The 14,752-nt window shown below is 43.8% G+C and overlaps 1 protein-coding gene across 8 annotated transcripts in view; it reads left to right on the top strand.

Moving 5' to 3' along the window:
* Positions 1–615: 615 nt before the first annotated feature.
* The window catches only part of FN1 (fibronectin 1), a 69,667-nt gene continuing 55,530 nt past the window's right edge, over positions 616–14,752 (top strand). For all 8 annotated transcript variants that reach the window (XM_065561094.1, XM_065561090.1, XM_065561093.1 and 5 more), the window contains exons 1-8: positions 616–971; positions 2,309–2,437; positions 3,546–3,683; positions 6,692–6,823; positions 7,161–7,298; positions 10,186–10,344; positions 12,132–12,329; positions 13,198–13,377. In XM_065561094.1, coding sequence (XP_065417166.1) covers positions 833–971; positions 2,309–2,437; positions 3,546–3,683; positions 6,692–6,823; positions 7,161–7,298; positions 10,186–10,344; positions 12,132–12,329; positions 13,198–13,377 — 1,213 coding nt within the window. In that variant the 5' untranslated portion in view covers positions 616–832. The remainder of the gene's footprint in view (positions 972–2,308; positions 2,438–3,545; positions 3,684–6,691; positions 6,824–7,160; positions 7,299–10,185; positions 10,345–12,131; positions 12,330–13,197; positions 13,378–14,752) is intronic.

The raw sequence follows: 14,752 nt of genomic DNA, 5'->3' as shown, positions 1-14,752 counted from the left end.
GTCACACTCAGAGGCTTGCTATGTGAAAGGGGTCACCAATACAAAAGTGTGAGAACCACTGTACTAAATGTTTAATGTCTCAGTTCCCCTATGGATAAGCTTGCAGGGAGTACAGTATGAGAGTTTTTTTGGTGTTTCTAGTGCCTTTTGTGAACGAGTTTCAAGGCTGCCAAAAATGATGTGGGTGCTTTCAGTGTATACAGTATTTTTTTTTTAAATAAAGACTGATTTTTCCTTTGGGCTGATTTTCACTATTAACTCCCAGCCTCTCAATACACCGAAGGGAACGAATAGCCCTGCACTGGCCCCTCGGGAGGGGGATCTATGATTTGACTTTCCAGGTCTTCCCCAGCTCTCATTTCTCAGCATCCTCGGCTTTGCAAAGCTGAGAGCCAGGACCCGGGCCCCGAGCCTGCCCCCGCCACAGGCTTAGCCAAGTTTCAGGGGAAGTTAGAGAAACTCTCGCCCGTCCCCTGCGCTGGAGCGGCCGCTCCTGCAAGCGGCATCTTTTGTCCGCGGCTGGAGGCACACCCCCATGACGTCAGCCAGGAGCCTGGACCAATCAGAGCGGCAAAGGGGTGTCCCGGTGGGGATCCTCCTCCCCCCTCTCTCTCTGTGGCGAGCCCTGCCGGGGGGTCCCCGGAGCAGGGGCCTATATAAACCCCCTGGAGCCAGCCGTCTGCCGCTCGCTCGCAGGCTGGAGGAGGAGAAGGAGCCAGGCAGGAGTGCAAGGACGAGCCCCATGAAAGTTGTTTGCCTTGGGCTTGCAGCGTGAAGAGCCACAAGCCCGCTTCTCTCCCTAGTGCCGTTTTTCCCTCTCCAGCCTTTGAAGATGCCCGGCAGCCTGCTGCTGTTGCTGGTTGCCTTGTGCCTGGGGACAGGGGTGCAAAGCTCGCAACCCAAGACGGGCAAAACCAGGAGGCAAAGCCAACAAATAGTCCAGCCGCAGGTCCCAAGCAGCCAGAATAAACGTGAGTATCTGGGGGGCACAGATCCACCGCAAAGGGGGGGGGGGGGACAGGGACACTGCCACAGATGCTGGGGGGGGTCCAGTAGTGGACTTTAGAAACCAAGCCAAAATCTCCCCCCCGCAGGCTGCAGCCCTGGGTATGTAGGTGCTTTTTGTGCATAGCGAATTCTGTGATAAATGGAGATCCAAAGTGATCCCAGTTGTTCCAGCAGCTGGGTCAGATTTTAGCTCCACGCTGCAACAAGCACTACATAGAGCGAGCGAGAGACTCGCGGGCGATGCACTTAGTGAGCTTGGGGAAAGTTTTCTGTTTGCCTTTGAATGTCTGGATGTTACACTCTGATGCACCACGGCTCCAGCCCAAGTGGGGTAAATTCTGCCACCCTTCTTTATGCAGTTGATTCTCAGCCCCAGTGGTACTACTCCAGTAAGAATAGCATAAACTGCCCCTGTGGTTTTTTGTCATTAAGGCAGAAGTATAGTGTAATGGGATCTGGTTTAGTTGATGAAATGTAGATGCCAAACTTTTATTTGAACTAAACAGCTGCTATTTTCATGTTTCAGTTCTGGGTATATGGTTTTCATTAGAGCCCTTAGTTAAGAAAACAATAGTTTTATTATTACATGTAATTAAAAATAACCTTAAAACAAAACACTAAAACACTCTTTCTGCAAACACAATTTGGGAGATGTTTGCTGGAACAATTGCAGTTGTCACCTTTGAAAGCGTCTGGGGAACTTGAAGCTGCATCAGGGAAAAACTTCCTGGCACTGAGATCTATCAGGCTGTGAAATGATCTCTCAAGGGATGTGGCGGAAGCCCTGCTGCTTGGCACACTTGGAACTGACCTGGACAAAACACTTGTAAATGTAAACCTGGGAAACAATCCTACAGTGGCTGGAACATATCCAAAGCCCCCACTGAAGTCAGCGGCAGTCTTTCCATTGAATTGAATGGAGCTTTGGATCAGGCCCCAGATGAGATTCTGAGTCTGATAACTCTTTGTTTCAAATATCAGAGGGGTAGCCGTGTTAGTCTGAATCTGTAAAAAGCAACAGAGGGTCCTGTGGCACCTTTAAGACTAAAGTCTCTCTAAACTCCTGTGCAGGTACTGCAGTATCTAATGTGGTGTGGATTGACATTCAGGTGCCTGATCTTGCTTTCTCTGTGTGTCCCAAACTCCCATTGTCTCAGTGGGAGTTTTGCATATGCAAAGAATGCAGCATCAGGACCTAATGTATAGTCCACACATGATTTAACTCTCCTTTTTTATTTTTGTTTGGAGCTCTGTGGTTGAAGGAGGCTAATGTAACCCAAGACTTCTCTTTCTTTTTCAGAGGGCTGTTATGATAATGGGAGATATTATCAGATAAGCCAACAATGGGAACGCATATACCTGGGAAACATGCTCATCTGTACCTGCTATGGGGGAAGCAGAGGCTTTAACTGCGAAAGCAAGCCTGAACGTAAGTTGGTGGGAGTCATGATGAATGAAAAATGGGTTGTGAGGCCAATTAAAATAAGCATTAAAAAAACCGTATAGAGCACAGATCAGATTCTTAGCTCATGTTAATGGGCATGAGAGTCAATAATGGATTTACGTTCATTTACACTGGGGATCTGGCCTGAGATTTTAAGAGGTAGCCTTCATTAGACATGGGCCTGCAATCGGAACCCTGGGTCCAGATAACACTCAGCCTGAAGTGTGGATCTGAATCTGAACTTTGCCTCATCTCTATAATGATCTGCCCTGGCCCTAGATTTGAAATCCCTAACAATTGCAGAGTACACAACAGATCTGGAGCCCAACTTTTCAGCTCTGACTTCTCTAAACTTTTTATCTGATTGTATGGTCTGTAACTGTTAATATGCACTTCATAGCCTAATGCTGTCAAACCGTTTTTAAAAACATTTTAAAAGTTGACTTTCATTTGCAACTTGTTTCACAATCCTTCTAACTTGCATATGAGTGTCCCATAGTTGGGTGTAAGGTTGGAGTAATTATTCTTATTCCGATTTATGATTATTTTGATCTCAACTATCTAAGTGTCATAGGGAGACATGGAATAAATTTGGATAAAATTGAGGTTTTGGATAACAGGGGGATTTTTAAATGTAACAGATGTTGGGGGATGTGACCCTGTTTGGGGTAACAGGGACATTTGGATAATCAAACTGAACTTTATTTACTGGGCTGTATTCACTGGTTTGCTCAGGCTGTGTTGGGCTGCTCTGGTGATGCCAAGCAGCCATAAACCTTAACTGATGAGATGGTTTATGGCTGTCTTTTGTTGCTGGCGCAGCACAAATCAGCTAGTTTGCAGTTGGGTAGGGGGCCTTGTGTGAGCCCTCAGTGCTTGCATGAATTCCACTCTGCCGACTTTCATGCTGCCACACTAATATGTGACTGTTACTCTTCAGAGAAAACTAGACACATCTGAATTTTCCTGCACAAGGAAAAATGGTGGTGAGGGAGGGAGGGGAATAGGAGTGTATGTGGTTTGTGTTCTTGCAATTTGAATGCTACAGCCTGCACCTTAATTCATCATCACATGGACTTTATTTTCCCCTCAGCTGAAGAAACTTGCTTTGACAAATACACTGGATCTACCTATCGGGTAGGGGAGACTTATGAGCGCCCCAAAGACTCCATGATCTGGGATTGTACCTGCGTCGGGGCTGGACGTGGGCGAATTAGCTGCACCATTGCAAGTATGTAACAAAGATATTGCTTGAGCCATTGCTCTTCAGTGTTGTGCATTTTCCAGAGAGGTTGACCTGACAACCCCAAGTGCAATGCAGATTTGCTTATTGCTTAGGAGTATGCGGACTGATGCAAAGCCCACTGAAGTCAATTGGAATCTTTCCATTGAAAAAGCTCATCCTCTTCGCATGAGTGGTCCCATGGAAGTCAATGGAATTATTTGTCTGAGCAAGGCTGGCAGGATTGGGCTTTAACGAGCAAATGTTCCAATCGACGACATGTTAAAAATAGTGCGATACGTGTGTTAGTGCCCTGCCAATAGGTCCAGTATAAAGTATTTCAGCTGCTGCATGCTTATTACAGCCATCAGAGATGCATTGGATCTTGATGGCAACTCTAGTGGAACAGTGTATACTCACTGCAGAGAATGAAGGCCAAATCCTCAGCTGGTGAAAACCAGCATAGCTTCAATGACATCAATAGATTTGTGCTGATTTACACCAGCTGAGTATCTGTCCCTTAATGTGGCCTCTGTAGCGACACCCACTCTGAGAGCCTATGTGCTAGAGATTGTGATCTCTCAGACCATTCCCAACATGCTTCTTACCCATTCTGCTTCTCCTGTCTTGGCTTCCTCACCATCCCCTCCCCTCTGCTCTCTTCTCACCCTTTTATTGTGTTGCCTCGCTATCTGGAACTCCTTTCCTTTGAGTTGTTGGGTCACTCTTTAAGTCACCTGCTAACCACTTCTCTTTAGCTCCTGATTTAGACTCTGTCTGCAAAACAGTTTCTGCTACCGTAGATGAAGAGCACTCTATCAGTACATTTGGGCTTAGATTTCCCAGTCCCTATGCTGTCTTTGAGAATCACAGCTTTATTGCATCTTTAACACAACAGCTGGTTTGGTTTGATTTGCAACATGCAGCGCTGCATACTTCCCACAAGACATCAGACGTGAACTCTCAGTATTGGCAAAAAGAAGAACAGGAGGACTTGTGGCACCTTAGAGACTAACTTAGTCTCTAAGGTTCCACAAGTCCTCCTGTTCTTCTTTTTGCGGATACAGACTAACACGGCTGCTACTCTGAAACCTCTCAGTATTGGATGGAAGGAAATCCTGCAAAGGCCGAGGGGCTAAGTTCTGCCTTGCATTCAGTGGAGTTGCATTGGACACTGCTGAGTTTGGCCCAGAATCAGAAACGGGAGATTTCCGGTTCAAGATGTTAAATGATTGTTAAGCTGTGACTTCCATTTCCTCATCATGGATTTGAGCCAAAGCCCACTGAAGGCAGTGGAAAGACTCCCCTGACTGCAGTTGGCTTTGAATCAGGTGTCATATCACTGCTACTGCTCAGATTGTTTGGTCATTTTAGGAATTAGACCAAGGTCAGGTGCCTCTGAATCTTGATCCTTATCCATTCAGACTCAGCCCTTGCAATACTCCACTTGCTGTTCTTTCGGCAAATGGATCTGTGCTAACTAGTGGATCCAAAATGTATTTATTACAAATCCATCTGATCATAACACTGCCATGCAGGTCTTTGAATCGGCCTATAGTATGTCAGCGCATTGAATTTTAGATTTAGCTGGATTAATATCATAATATCCAACTGTAAGGTCCAGCCCCTTCAGATCTTCTTGTTTTCTAAATTCTGGTTAGCACTCTTGGGTCTCCTGGTTCTTGGCAATTCAACAGGCCTAAGTCGAGCCAGTTGAAAAACCAGTTTCTTTAAAAGTTGTGAACAACAATTTATTTGAAATTTTTAAACTTTTGTGGGAATGTCTAAATGAAATGAAAGTTTGTTTTGATTTGACGCCGAAGTTTTCATTTCAATTAAACTTGAAGAGAAAGTTTTGGTTTGGTTTTTAAAAACTGAAATAAAACAAAAAATTGTAAACTAAAACAAAATGAAAAATGCGATTTGAAATTGGAAAAAAATTGAATTTCTTTTCTTTAGCAATTTCCCACCAAAAAGCCTAACAAATTCATTTAAAAAAAAGATGTTTTCATGCAAAAAAAAAAAAAAAAATTTTTTTTGATGAAACACCAAAGTCTCACCTGAGTGCTGTGGGTGACTGAGGAACTTCAGAAAGCGTCAACGACTCTTCTATTTGGAACTCTTTCTTTGACATTCAAGGAAACGCCTTCCTTTGACAATAATTGTCAGCCAACTGGAAGGAGAGTGGTCTAGCTTTGTGGGTAGAGCAGGCATCGGGCCCCAAGGACTAGGATAGGAGCCGGAGTCAGCAGCTAAAGCCAAGGGTCAAACTGGAGGGTGGGAACCGGATACCAGAGCCAAGTGTCAAGTGAGAGTCAGTAGTCAGGAGCCAAGGGCCAAGTCAAACCAGACGGCAGGAATTGGAGCAAGCAGGGTAGAAGGCAAGGAGGGGTTCAAGGCAGAGGCCCAAGATAAGGTAGGAGTAGGAACAGTGGTGAGCATGAGCATCAAACAGCCAGTAAATTGCTGCTGCTGGCAGGGCTGGCTCTGGCGTTTTTGCCGCCCTAAGTGGCGAAAAAAAAAGCAAGAAAAAGCCGCAGTCAGCACTTCTACCACCGCTGCTTCGGCAGCACTTTGGCAGCGGGTCCTTCCCTCCAAGGGGGAATGAGGGACCTGCTGCCGAAGACCCGGACGTGCCACTCCCTTCCATGGGCCTCCCCAAGCACCAGCTTGCTGCATTGGTGCCTGGAGCCGGCCCTGGCTGCTGGTTTAAGAACCGGTCTGCTGGTGCCTGCAGCCAATCAGGCAGCATGGCCAATCAGGCAGCCTGCTGCAGGCCAGCTGTACCGATGAGGCTGCCTGAAGATTAGCTCTGCTGCAGGCCCAGATTCCCTGACAGTAACTCTTTTCCTCTTAGCATTTATCTTCGCTAAAAGTTCATATCACGTTGACTTAGGATGCCTGAAGAGGATGCTGTTTAAATGACAGGGGATTGGATTGTTTGCTGTTCTACAGTGAATATACACAGGCCTAATTCTCAACTAGGTGATGACTAAACTATTTTCTGTTTGCCACAGATCGGTGCCATGAAGGGGGTCAGTCCTATAAGATTGGCGATACCTGGCGTAGACCACACGAGACAGGTGGCTACATGTTAGAATGTGTGTGTCTGGGCAACGGGAAAGGGGAATGGACCTGCAAACCTCTAGGTATGTAGTGGTTTTGGCATATTTCTTTGAGAGATCAGGCTTCAGAAGTATTTAACAGATGTCATTAAAGAATCCTATATTAAAACAAAGGATGCTAATTTGAACTGATTCAGGCCTTCAGCCTGCTCTAACTTAGCCTGGTGCAGTGGCAGTGTCTAGAACTTTTTTTTTTCTGGCAGCCTCCTCCGATCTACCAATATGGGAAGGCAAAGGGGGTCATGACCCCCTGACACCTGTTTGTGCCTCCCAAGGGGTTGCCATCCCCAGGATGAGAACCCCTGGCTTTTAGAAATATTTAAAACAAACGAGAAAACCCTGTCTTCCTCCATTCCCACAGCTGAGAGATGCTACGATAACACTGCCGGGACATCCTATGTTGTTGGAGAGACCTGGGAGAAGCCCTACCAAGGTTGGATGATGGTGGACTGCACTTGCTTAGGCGAAGGCAATGGACATATCACCTGTACCTCCAGGAGTACGTATCGATTTCTCTTGCCAACGTACTAACGCTACGCAGAATGACAGGTGCACTTAATTCTGCTGAAGCTCAGGTTCTAAAATGATGTCTTTTCTTATCCTTTCTTTGGGGCCCAGAATGCGCCAGCTAAGACACTTAAAGTAAGACAAAGAAAAAGGAAGACACCTTCAAGTGTGTGGTGTGCTTGATATTGCATGGAGAAGTAGGTGGTATATTGGATTTCACCAAAACAAATTGTATGGGGTGACCAGATCAAACTGTAACATAAGAATGGGTCACAAGCAAAAATTTGCCAATGGCATTTGCCATATCCTGTTCTGGAATCCCGTACCCCCTTGTGGATACATTGTGGAGTTAGCCACTTATCACCTGCACAGAAAGCTATGTTGTTGGGTCCATGCTGTGCTTTATACAGCCATTTTTGGGGAAATATTCCTCTAGGCTAAATGGCTCTAGTGGATCAAATTATGCACTGATTTACACTCCACATATCCCGCAGGAAGTCAATGGCATTGTGCCGAGTTACAGACCTTACACAGTTTGGCCTAGAATTGCCCCCGTGGAGAGAGAAGGTGCTTTTAAAGGGAAATTGTCCCCTAGTTTATCTTCCTTGAGATTCTGGTATTATTAACAAATCCAAAAATTCCTGCAGAGCTCTAAAAATGCAGGGTTTGTCGTTTTTTAACATCGTCTAGTCCATCCGAAAGCCAAACCAATGATTGTTTAGTCTAATGCTTTGTCTACACTGAGGATTTTGGTAATGGTGTGAACCTTTAGTGTAAATACTTTGCAATTGTGCAAAGATCTTTTAACACTAGCACATCACTTTTCCACTCCAACTTCGCACCAGTACAACTACATTGTTGCAAAATATCCCACTGGATTGGCCTATAAAATGTAGATGGGGGGCCTTTACAAGTTACTTCTGCTTATTACCTTCTCTTTTAGTATGACTGTACTGTAAAACAAGCTCCATTGTGGAGCTATGACAGTTTGTACCAGCTGTACATCTGCCCCAAGGTAATTTGACCAGGTCTCTTGTACCTTTGTTATGCGGGTTTTGAAATCTTTCTCTGTAGCCTTTAAATGGCCTCATGCCCAGTTGCCTTGAGATATAAAGCTAATAGCTTTTTGCTAATATAAACAGTAGAAATGTAAAGAACTAAAACTCAGAGGTTTGGGATTAAAGTCAAAGTTCTGGAGAGAGGTAGTCAAGAAATAAGCTATGAAACAAAACCAGCCTTCACCATTTCAACTCTGTTTGAAAACACATGGGGGGGGGGGGAAATAATTAACTGTCAAATGGGAAAGGACAAAGCAGAAAGGGAACATGTTATGTGCAAGCTTCGAAGTTACTATAATCAATGCTCCCTGCTTTCATCTCACAGTTCTGGAGTCTATTGTTGAACGCTATAGCAAATTGCAACCTATTCATTTTTTCCCCCCAATAATGGGTTTTGCTTCCAAAATGTAATCACATAGATAAATACATTGTCTAAGTATAAAATGATAGTTGTGGCCCACGTAGTAGTGTAAGTACTGATGTGTGGATAAAATATAAGTATTATGGCCAAGATTTTCCAAAGTAACTAGTGATTTGGGTGCCTAAATTCTTGGGTGCCCATCCTGAGACACCTGATCTTCTGAGGGCAAATGTCCACATTTTCATATACACCTCTACCTCGATATAACGCTGTCCTCTGGAGCCAAAACTTACTGCATTATAGGTGAAACCGCGTTATATCGAACTTGCTTTGATCCACCCGAGTGCGCAGCCCCGCCCCCCCGGAGCACTGCTTTACCGCGTTATATCCGAATTCGTGTTATATCGGGTCGCATTGTATTGGGGTAGAGGTGTACATATAAATACATTATCAGCCCTGTAGCCACTTACCACTTTCTTGGTATAGACACAGCCCTGTGTCATTTTATCTTCTGTGGTTTGTTAATGTGTTTGCCACATGTTAGTTTTTGACCCAATGTACCCTAGCTCAATGGCAATCTGAAGTGGTGTGTACCTCATTCCACAGTTGTTCATAGAGTAGATGAAAGCATTTTTGACCCATGAGTAAACGTGAGTCATTGTATCGCGTTGCCGTTGCATGTGAGGGTAAAATGCTGGAATGGAAGTAGAATGAGTTAATCCATGTGGCTCTGCGTGCAGCTAGACGTAGTTTATTATGCTATCATTTGAACCTATTTGCTCAATTCATCACGGGTGGTAGATTATTTAAAGACAGGATTCATATTGCATATTTCTGGGTGAAGAATTTGACCCAAAGATATTGCCTATCAAACAGGATTTAGTTCCTTTCATGTGAAATAGGCCCATGAGGTTCAACTGGGCCCTGTCTACAGCATGCAATGACCATTCTCAGAAACTGTTTAGAATTAAACAACATTAAAACGGGTTTCAGCTTAGCAGGGTTTTCCCCACAAGGAACAAGGTGCTTAAAATGGTTTTGAAAACTATTAGCAAGAGCGGGCAGTAACCCAGGAGTCGGTTTCACATTCTGCCTTGTCCACACTGGGAGCAAAAAGGTGCTATCCGAAAGAATGTTTAAAATCACTGGGTGAAATCTTTTACCATTGGAATCAATGGGAGTTTTGCCATTGACTTCCATGGGACCAGGATTTCATCCAATGTTTTAGAATGGCTTCCCAGCATGTTCCTTTCTGCAATAGAGTCAGGGCTTGAAAGCATATGGCTACCTTGGTAGGGGTGATGGAGCTTGGTAGTGGAAGACGAACTGTACTGTGGAAGATTAATCATGGAATATCAACAAAAGACCCAGTATCTTTCCTTTTGTGATGGGCATGCTGCTAAATATAGGAAAAACTAAGCCTTGCTTCCTTTGTTATAAATGTTTCCTTTCCTCTGCAGATAGGTGCAATGATCAGGATACCAAGACTTCATACAGAATTGGAGATACCTGGAGCAAGAAGGATAACCGAGGAAACCTGCTTCAGTGCATCTGCACTGGTAACGGCAGAGGCGAGTGGAAATGTGAAAGGCATTCATCTGTGCAAACTCCTGGCATTGGTAAGTGGTAAATCTTATTGGTAAGTGGGGGCATTGAACAGTACAAGTCACACACAAAAGATTTTGTGCTGAATCACACAGCACTGATTTAGGCAAAAATCTTGTCAAAGTTAACAAGAGTTTTGCGAGAGGAAGATGTGCAATATTTAAGGTCAAAATTTGACAGGAGACTAAACATTATCATCTTTTGTGCATGAGCAAATGACCGAATTCATTTACACACAGTTTGCATGCACAAAAGAGATTTGCACATGCAGATTAGAACATGTGCATGTTCAAAGGTGCCAAAAAAATAGCATGCACTGATTTATGGACCTATAAATATAGGCTATATCTTGAAAATGTGGCACTTTGGGTTAATATTTTTGAAATAGAATATCAGGGTTAGAAGGGACCTCAGGAGGTCATCTAGTCCAACCCCCTGCTCAAAGCAGGACCAATCCCCAACTAAATCCCCAAATGGCCCCCTCAAGGATTGAGTTTACAACCCTGGGTTTAGCAGGCTAATGCTCAAACCACTGAGCTATAGGCTTTCTACAGGGTGCCTTATTTTAAATGTCCCGAATTTAAACTTGAATATCTTGTAGATGTCAGAAGTTAAACTATTCTTCTGGCAAGATAAACACATCCACTTATGCTCAAGCTTTAATATGTAGAAACGTCAACAAGGCACTTGTGTATTAAATTGTATTTTGTATGTCAGATCCTTTGTGATTTTTGGTATGGTGTTTATTTAGTTTCCTGGTATACACTGTCCTCTGTCCTAGGTTTATAGCAACATATTCAGCTTCTGAAGCCCATCTTAATGTAGGTTCTTTGTCCTTTTAATGACCTAGTTCTGCTTTTAATGTGTAAATCTAGCTTTTCCCCTGGGGTGGGTATACTAGGTTTTGTGTTAATAATTTCCTACTCTTGCTATCACCAGTTCCACTCCATGATGGGAATGCTGGTATAGACAGACTCCGGGAAACCTCTAGCACTTAAAGCAGAGCTCTGAGCAGGTCTAAACCATACTGTGCTTTTAAAACTCCAATGGTTGTCAAAGCCTTGCCTATACTTTTTCTCCCATATTGGCTGTTGCAGGTGGAGCTAAACTGGTGGTAGGAAAAGTGGGAAATTTTTAGCAAAAGTTTCCAAGTGCAGAAGAGGCCTCTGAGTCTCTTTCCATCTTACTCTTAACTAAAGCTGGTTGAAAATTTTCCTTTGAGAATATTTTTTGTTGGAAAACGGCATTTTCCCAAAATAGACGATTCATGGAAAAAACTGGTTTCTTTTGAGATTTTTTTTCAGTTTTTTGGTGGAAAAACTGGGGGGAAAAAACCAAACCACCCAGTTTTTCAGTTTGGGATTTTTTCCTCCTCCTTTCCTTTCTTCATTGGTTTCAATTTTTTATTTCAGTTTGTCATCCACAACAGAAAAACATGTTCATAGGAAACTTTAAAAAAAATCTTACAATTTTGGGGGTTCCCCCCAAAAAAAATTTCCTGTGAAAAACTGGCATTTTTTGACCTGCTCTAGTCACAGTTGTTGGCTGTGCAGTCGCTCTGGTTGGGGAGGATTATTAGCGTGGCTAGAGGTTTTTTTTTTTTTTTACTGTTGAAATTTACTAATTGAAGAGCAAACAAATGTTATGAAAACGGAAAGCGATTCATAAAAATATCTGCAGATAATTATGCCTAAGAAAGTTAAATGTTAACATCATAGCACTTAACCTAGATTTTCTGTTCCTTGTTTTTGGATTTAAAGCCTGCTGCTTATTCCCTCCTTTCTAACACTTTCTACCGTAGGATCTGGATCCTCAACCTTCACAGATGTACGAACTGCACTTTACCAGCCTCAGCCCCAGCCTCAGCCTCAGCCATACGGTCACTGTGTTACTGACAGTGGGGTGGTGTACTCTGTTGGGATGCAGTGGCTCAAGACGCAGGGCAGCCAACAGATGCTTTGTACTTGCCTGGGCAATGGTGTCAGCTGCCAGGAGACAGGTATGAGCTTTTCTTTTAATGCTCACACCTAGACAAATCAAGGCCCCAGTGCAGCAAAGCGCTGAGCAAGTGCATCGCTTTAACTATGTGAGTAGTCCCATGGAAGTCAGTGTTTCAGTGCTTTGCGGGATTGGGACAAACATGCAAAAGGATTTTAACTACATAAGTGTCTTTGGTGCAGCCTTTGAACTAAGATCCTGATACAAAGCCCACTGAAGTCGTTGGAAAGAGTCGCACTGACTTCAGTGCATCAGGCACTAAGAGAATTTCAGCTGTTGTTTTCACTTGTAGTGAAGCCCAGTTTCTAAAGACATAAGGACACACTCTCCTAGGTCAACACTCATAACGTGTCTGAATTTTCATGGCTCCTATGTGCATTGAGGGGAGAGAAAACCCCATGGGGAGTTTTGTCCCTCACTAGAAAGTAGGATCCTGGGGAATGTATAAGAAAGGTGCTCTGAAGAGCATGCAAAATGAGGAACAGCAAGGGGCTTGGAGAAGGGAAAGGAAAGAATCAGAATTTCTTCCTGGTTTTGATTATTTGGGGCCTGGTTCTATAGGACAGAAGTAACTCCCATTTTATTATATACCTACGGCAGTGGGAGAATAAAGCCATGGGATGCAGAATTAGCAACTTTATTCAAACTAAGTTGCAGCAGTATGTTTTTTGGGGAGGATGTAGGTTGAATGATGATGTTACAGGGCTAGATCTTCAGCTGGTATAAAATTGGCCTGGGACAATTGAAGTCAGTGCCATTTGTACCACCTGAGGATCTGGTCCAGTGAAGCTAGAGTTACTTTAGGGCACAAAGAACTGGAGTGGGGACACTGAGCCGTAATGTAATGTTGTGCTTTGCTTGGTTTAAAGCTGTGACCCAAACCTATGGTGGCAATTCTAATGGGGAGCCATGTGTTCTGCCATTCACCTATGGTGGGAGGACTTTCTATTCTTGCACCACGGAAGGTCGTTCGGATGGACACTTCTGGTGCAGCACAACCTCCAACTTCGAACAGGACAACAGATACTCCTTTTGTACTGAACAAAATGGTAAGCTTGTCTAGAGAAATGTATTGGGGAAAAATAGGTTGAATTTCTAGTATCTGGGTATGGTGAATATAAATACTGTCTGGGCCAGATTTAGCTGGTCTAAATGGACACAGCTCCACTGAAGCTGCTGATTTGCACCATCTGAAGATAAGATGAAAATGATAGAGCGTGAATAGTTCTTGTGAACATGTTCCCCATCTTCCCTGCATCTTGCAAACATTAAACTCCCAATCCTGGGATGTGGAGAAGATGTCAATTACCCTGGTGAAGTAGGAGTAGCTAGGGAAAAGGAGGAAATGATGGAACTATATGACTATCCTTTTGCCCTTGAGGGTTTTCTTTAACTAGCTAGCGAGGGCCTCCTCCTGTAGTGTTGTATGGGAAAGGGCCCAGATTAGCATTTTTATTTAAGAAAATCTGTGTTCTATTGCTCTCCCTACTTGACCTTAAAAATGAAGCTGTTAAAACAGAGTATAGCTCACGGTCTTTGATCCAAGGGACCTTTAGACCTCTCTTGGCTGGTTGAATTTCAACCAGTCAGACAAGAGCCATGGCCCATATTAGGCCATGAGGGTAGGACACTGCCCGGAGTCTCATCTGTGCAATCCTCTGATGTCATTCCCTCAATCCTGACTCCCCAATCAGATTGCTTTATATAGCAGCAATTCTAATCTGCCACTGGGAAGGGGTGCTGTGGCATGGCTAACGCAACATTCTACATCAGCTGGGGTGGGGAGGGAAGGGCAATGTTCTGGAAGCCCATGGACCTTCCATAAGACAGCAGCCAGACAGGGGAATTTCTGCTGGATCTGACCCTAAGTGAAGCGCGGCTGAAGTTATTCATGTATTGGTAGATTTAGTAAAGTGGTAAAATACTACTTCTCAGATCTGTCGTTTTTGAGTAGTGTTTCACTCGCATGGGTTTGTTTTTTTTTAAATATCTTCTGGGTCCTTCAGATGAAACTCTACATCCCTTTCCATCATGTCCCATTTGTTCTATTTTAAGAGAATTTATGGAATTCAGCTGCTCTGGATTGCATTGGTGATAGGTGTCTAAGAGTTCCCTTTTGCTCCACTCTGGGCTGAGAAAATCTCAGTGTAGGAGGACGCAAGCAAAGGCTTCATTCTTCCTGGCTATTTCTACATCATTAAGTTGCAACTGTTTCCTAAGGGCTGAGGTTTTATTTAAAGTCCTTGGTCACAGCCCAGCTCTCAGTTAAATCCACCCAGCCCCATTTACTTCCATGGGGTTGTACAGATGTCATATAACGGAGATCAGAATAGCAGCCATGTTAGTCTGTATCCGCAAAAAGAACAGGAGTACTTGTGGCACTTTAGAGACTAACAAATTTATTTGAGCATAAGCTTTGATGGG

This window comes from Chrysemys picta, chromosome 11 (assembly GCF_011386835.1).
Source record: "Chrysemys picta bellii isolate R12L10 chromosome 11, ASM1138683v2, whole genome shotgun sequence".
Taxonomy (NCBI): Eukaryota; Metazoa; Chordata; order Testudines; family Emydidae; genus Chrysemys; species Chrysemys picta.
Note: the sequence above shows the minus strand (reverse complement) of the source record. Positions and strands in the feature narration are given on the sequence as shown.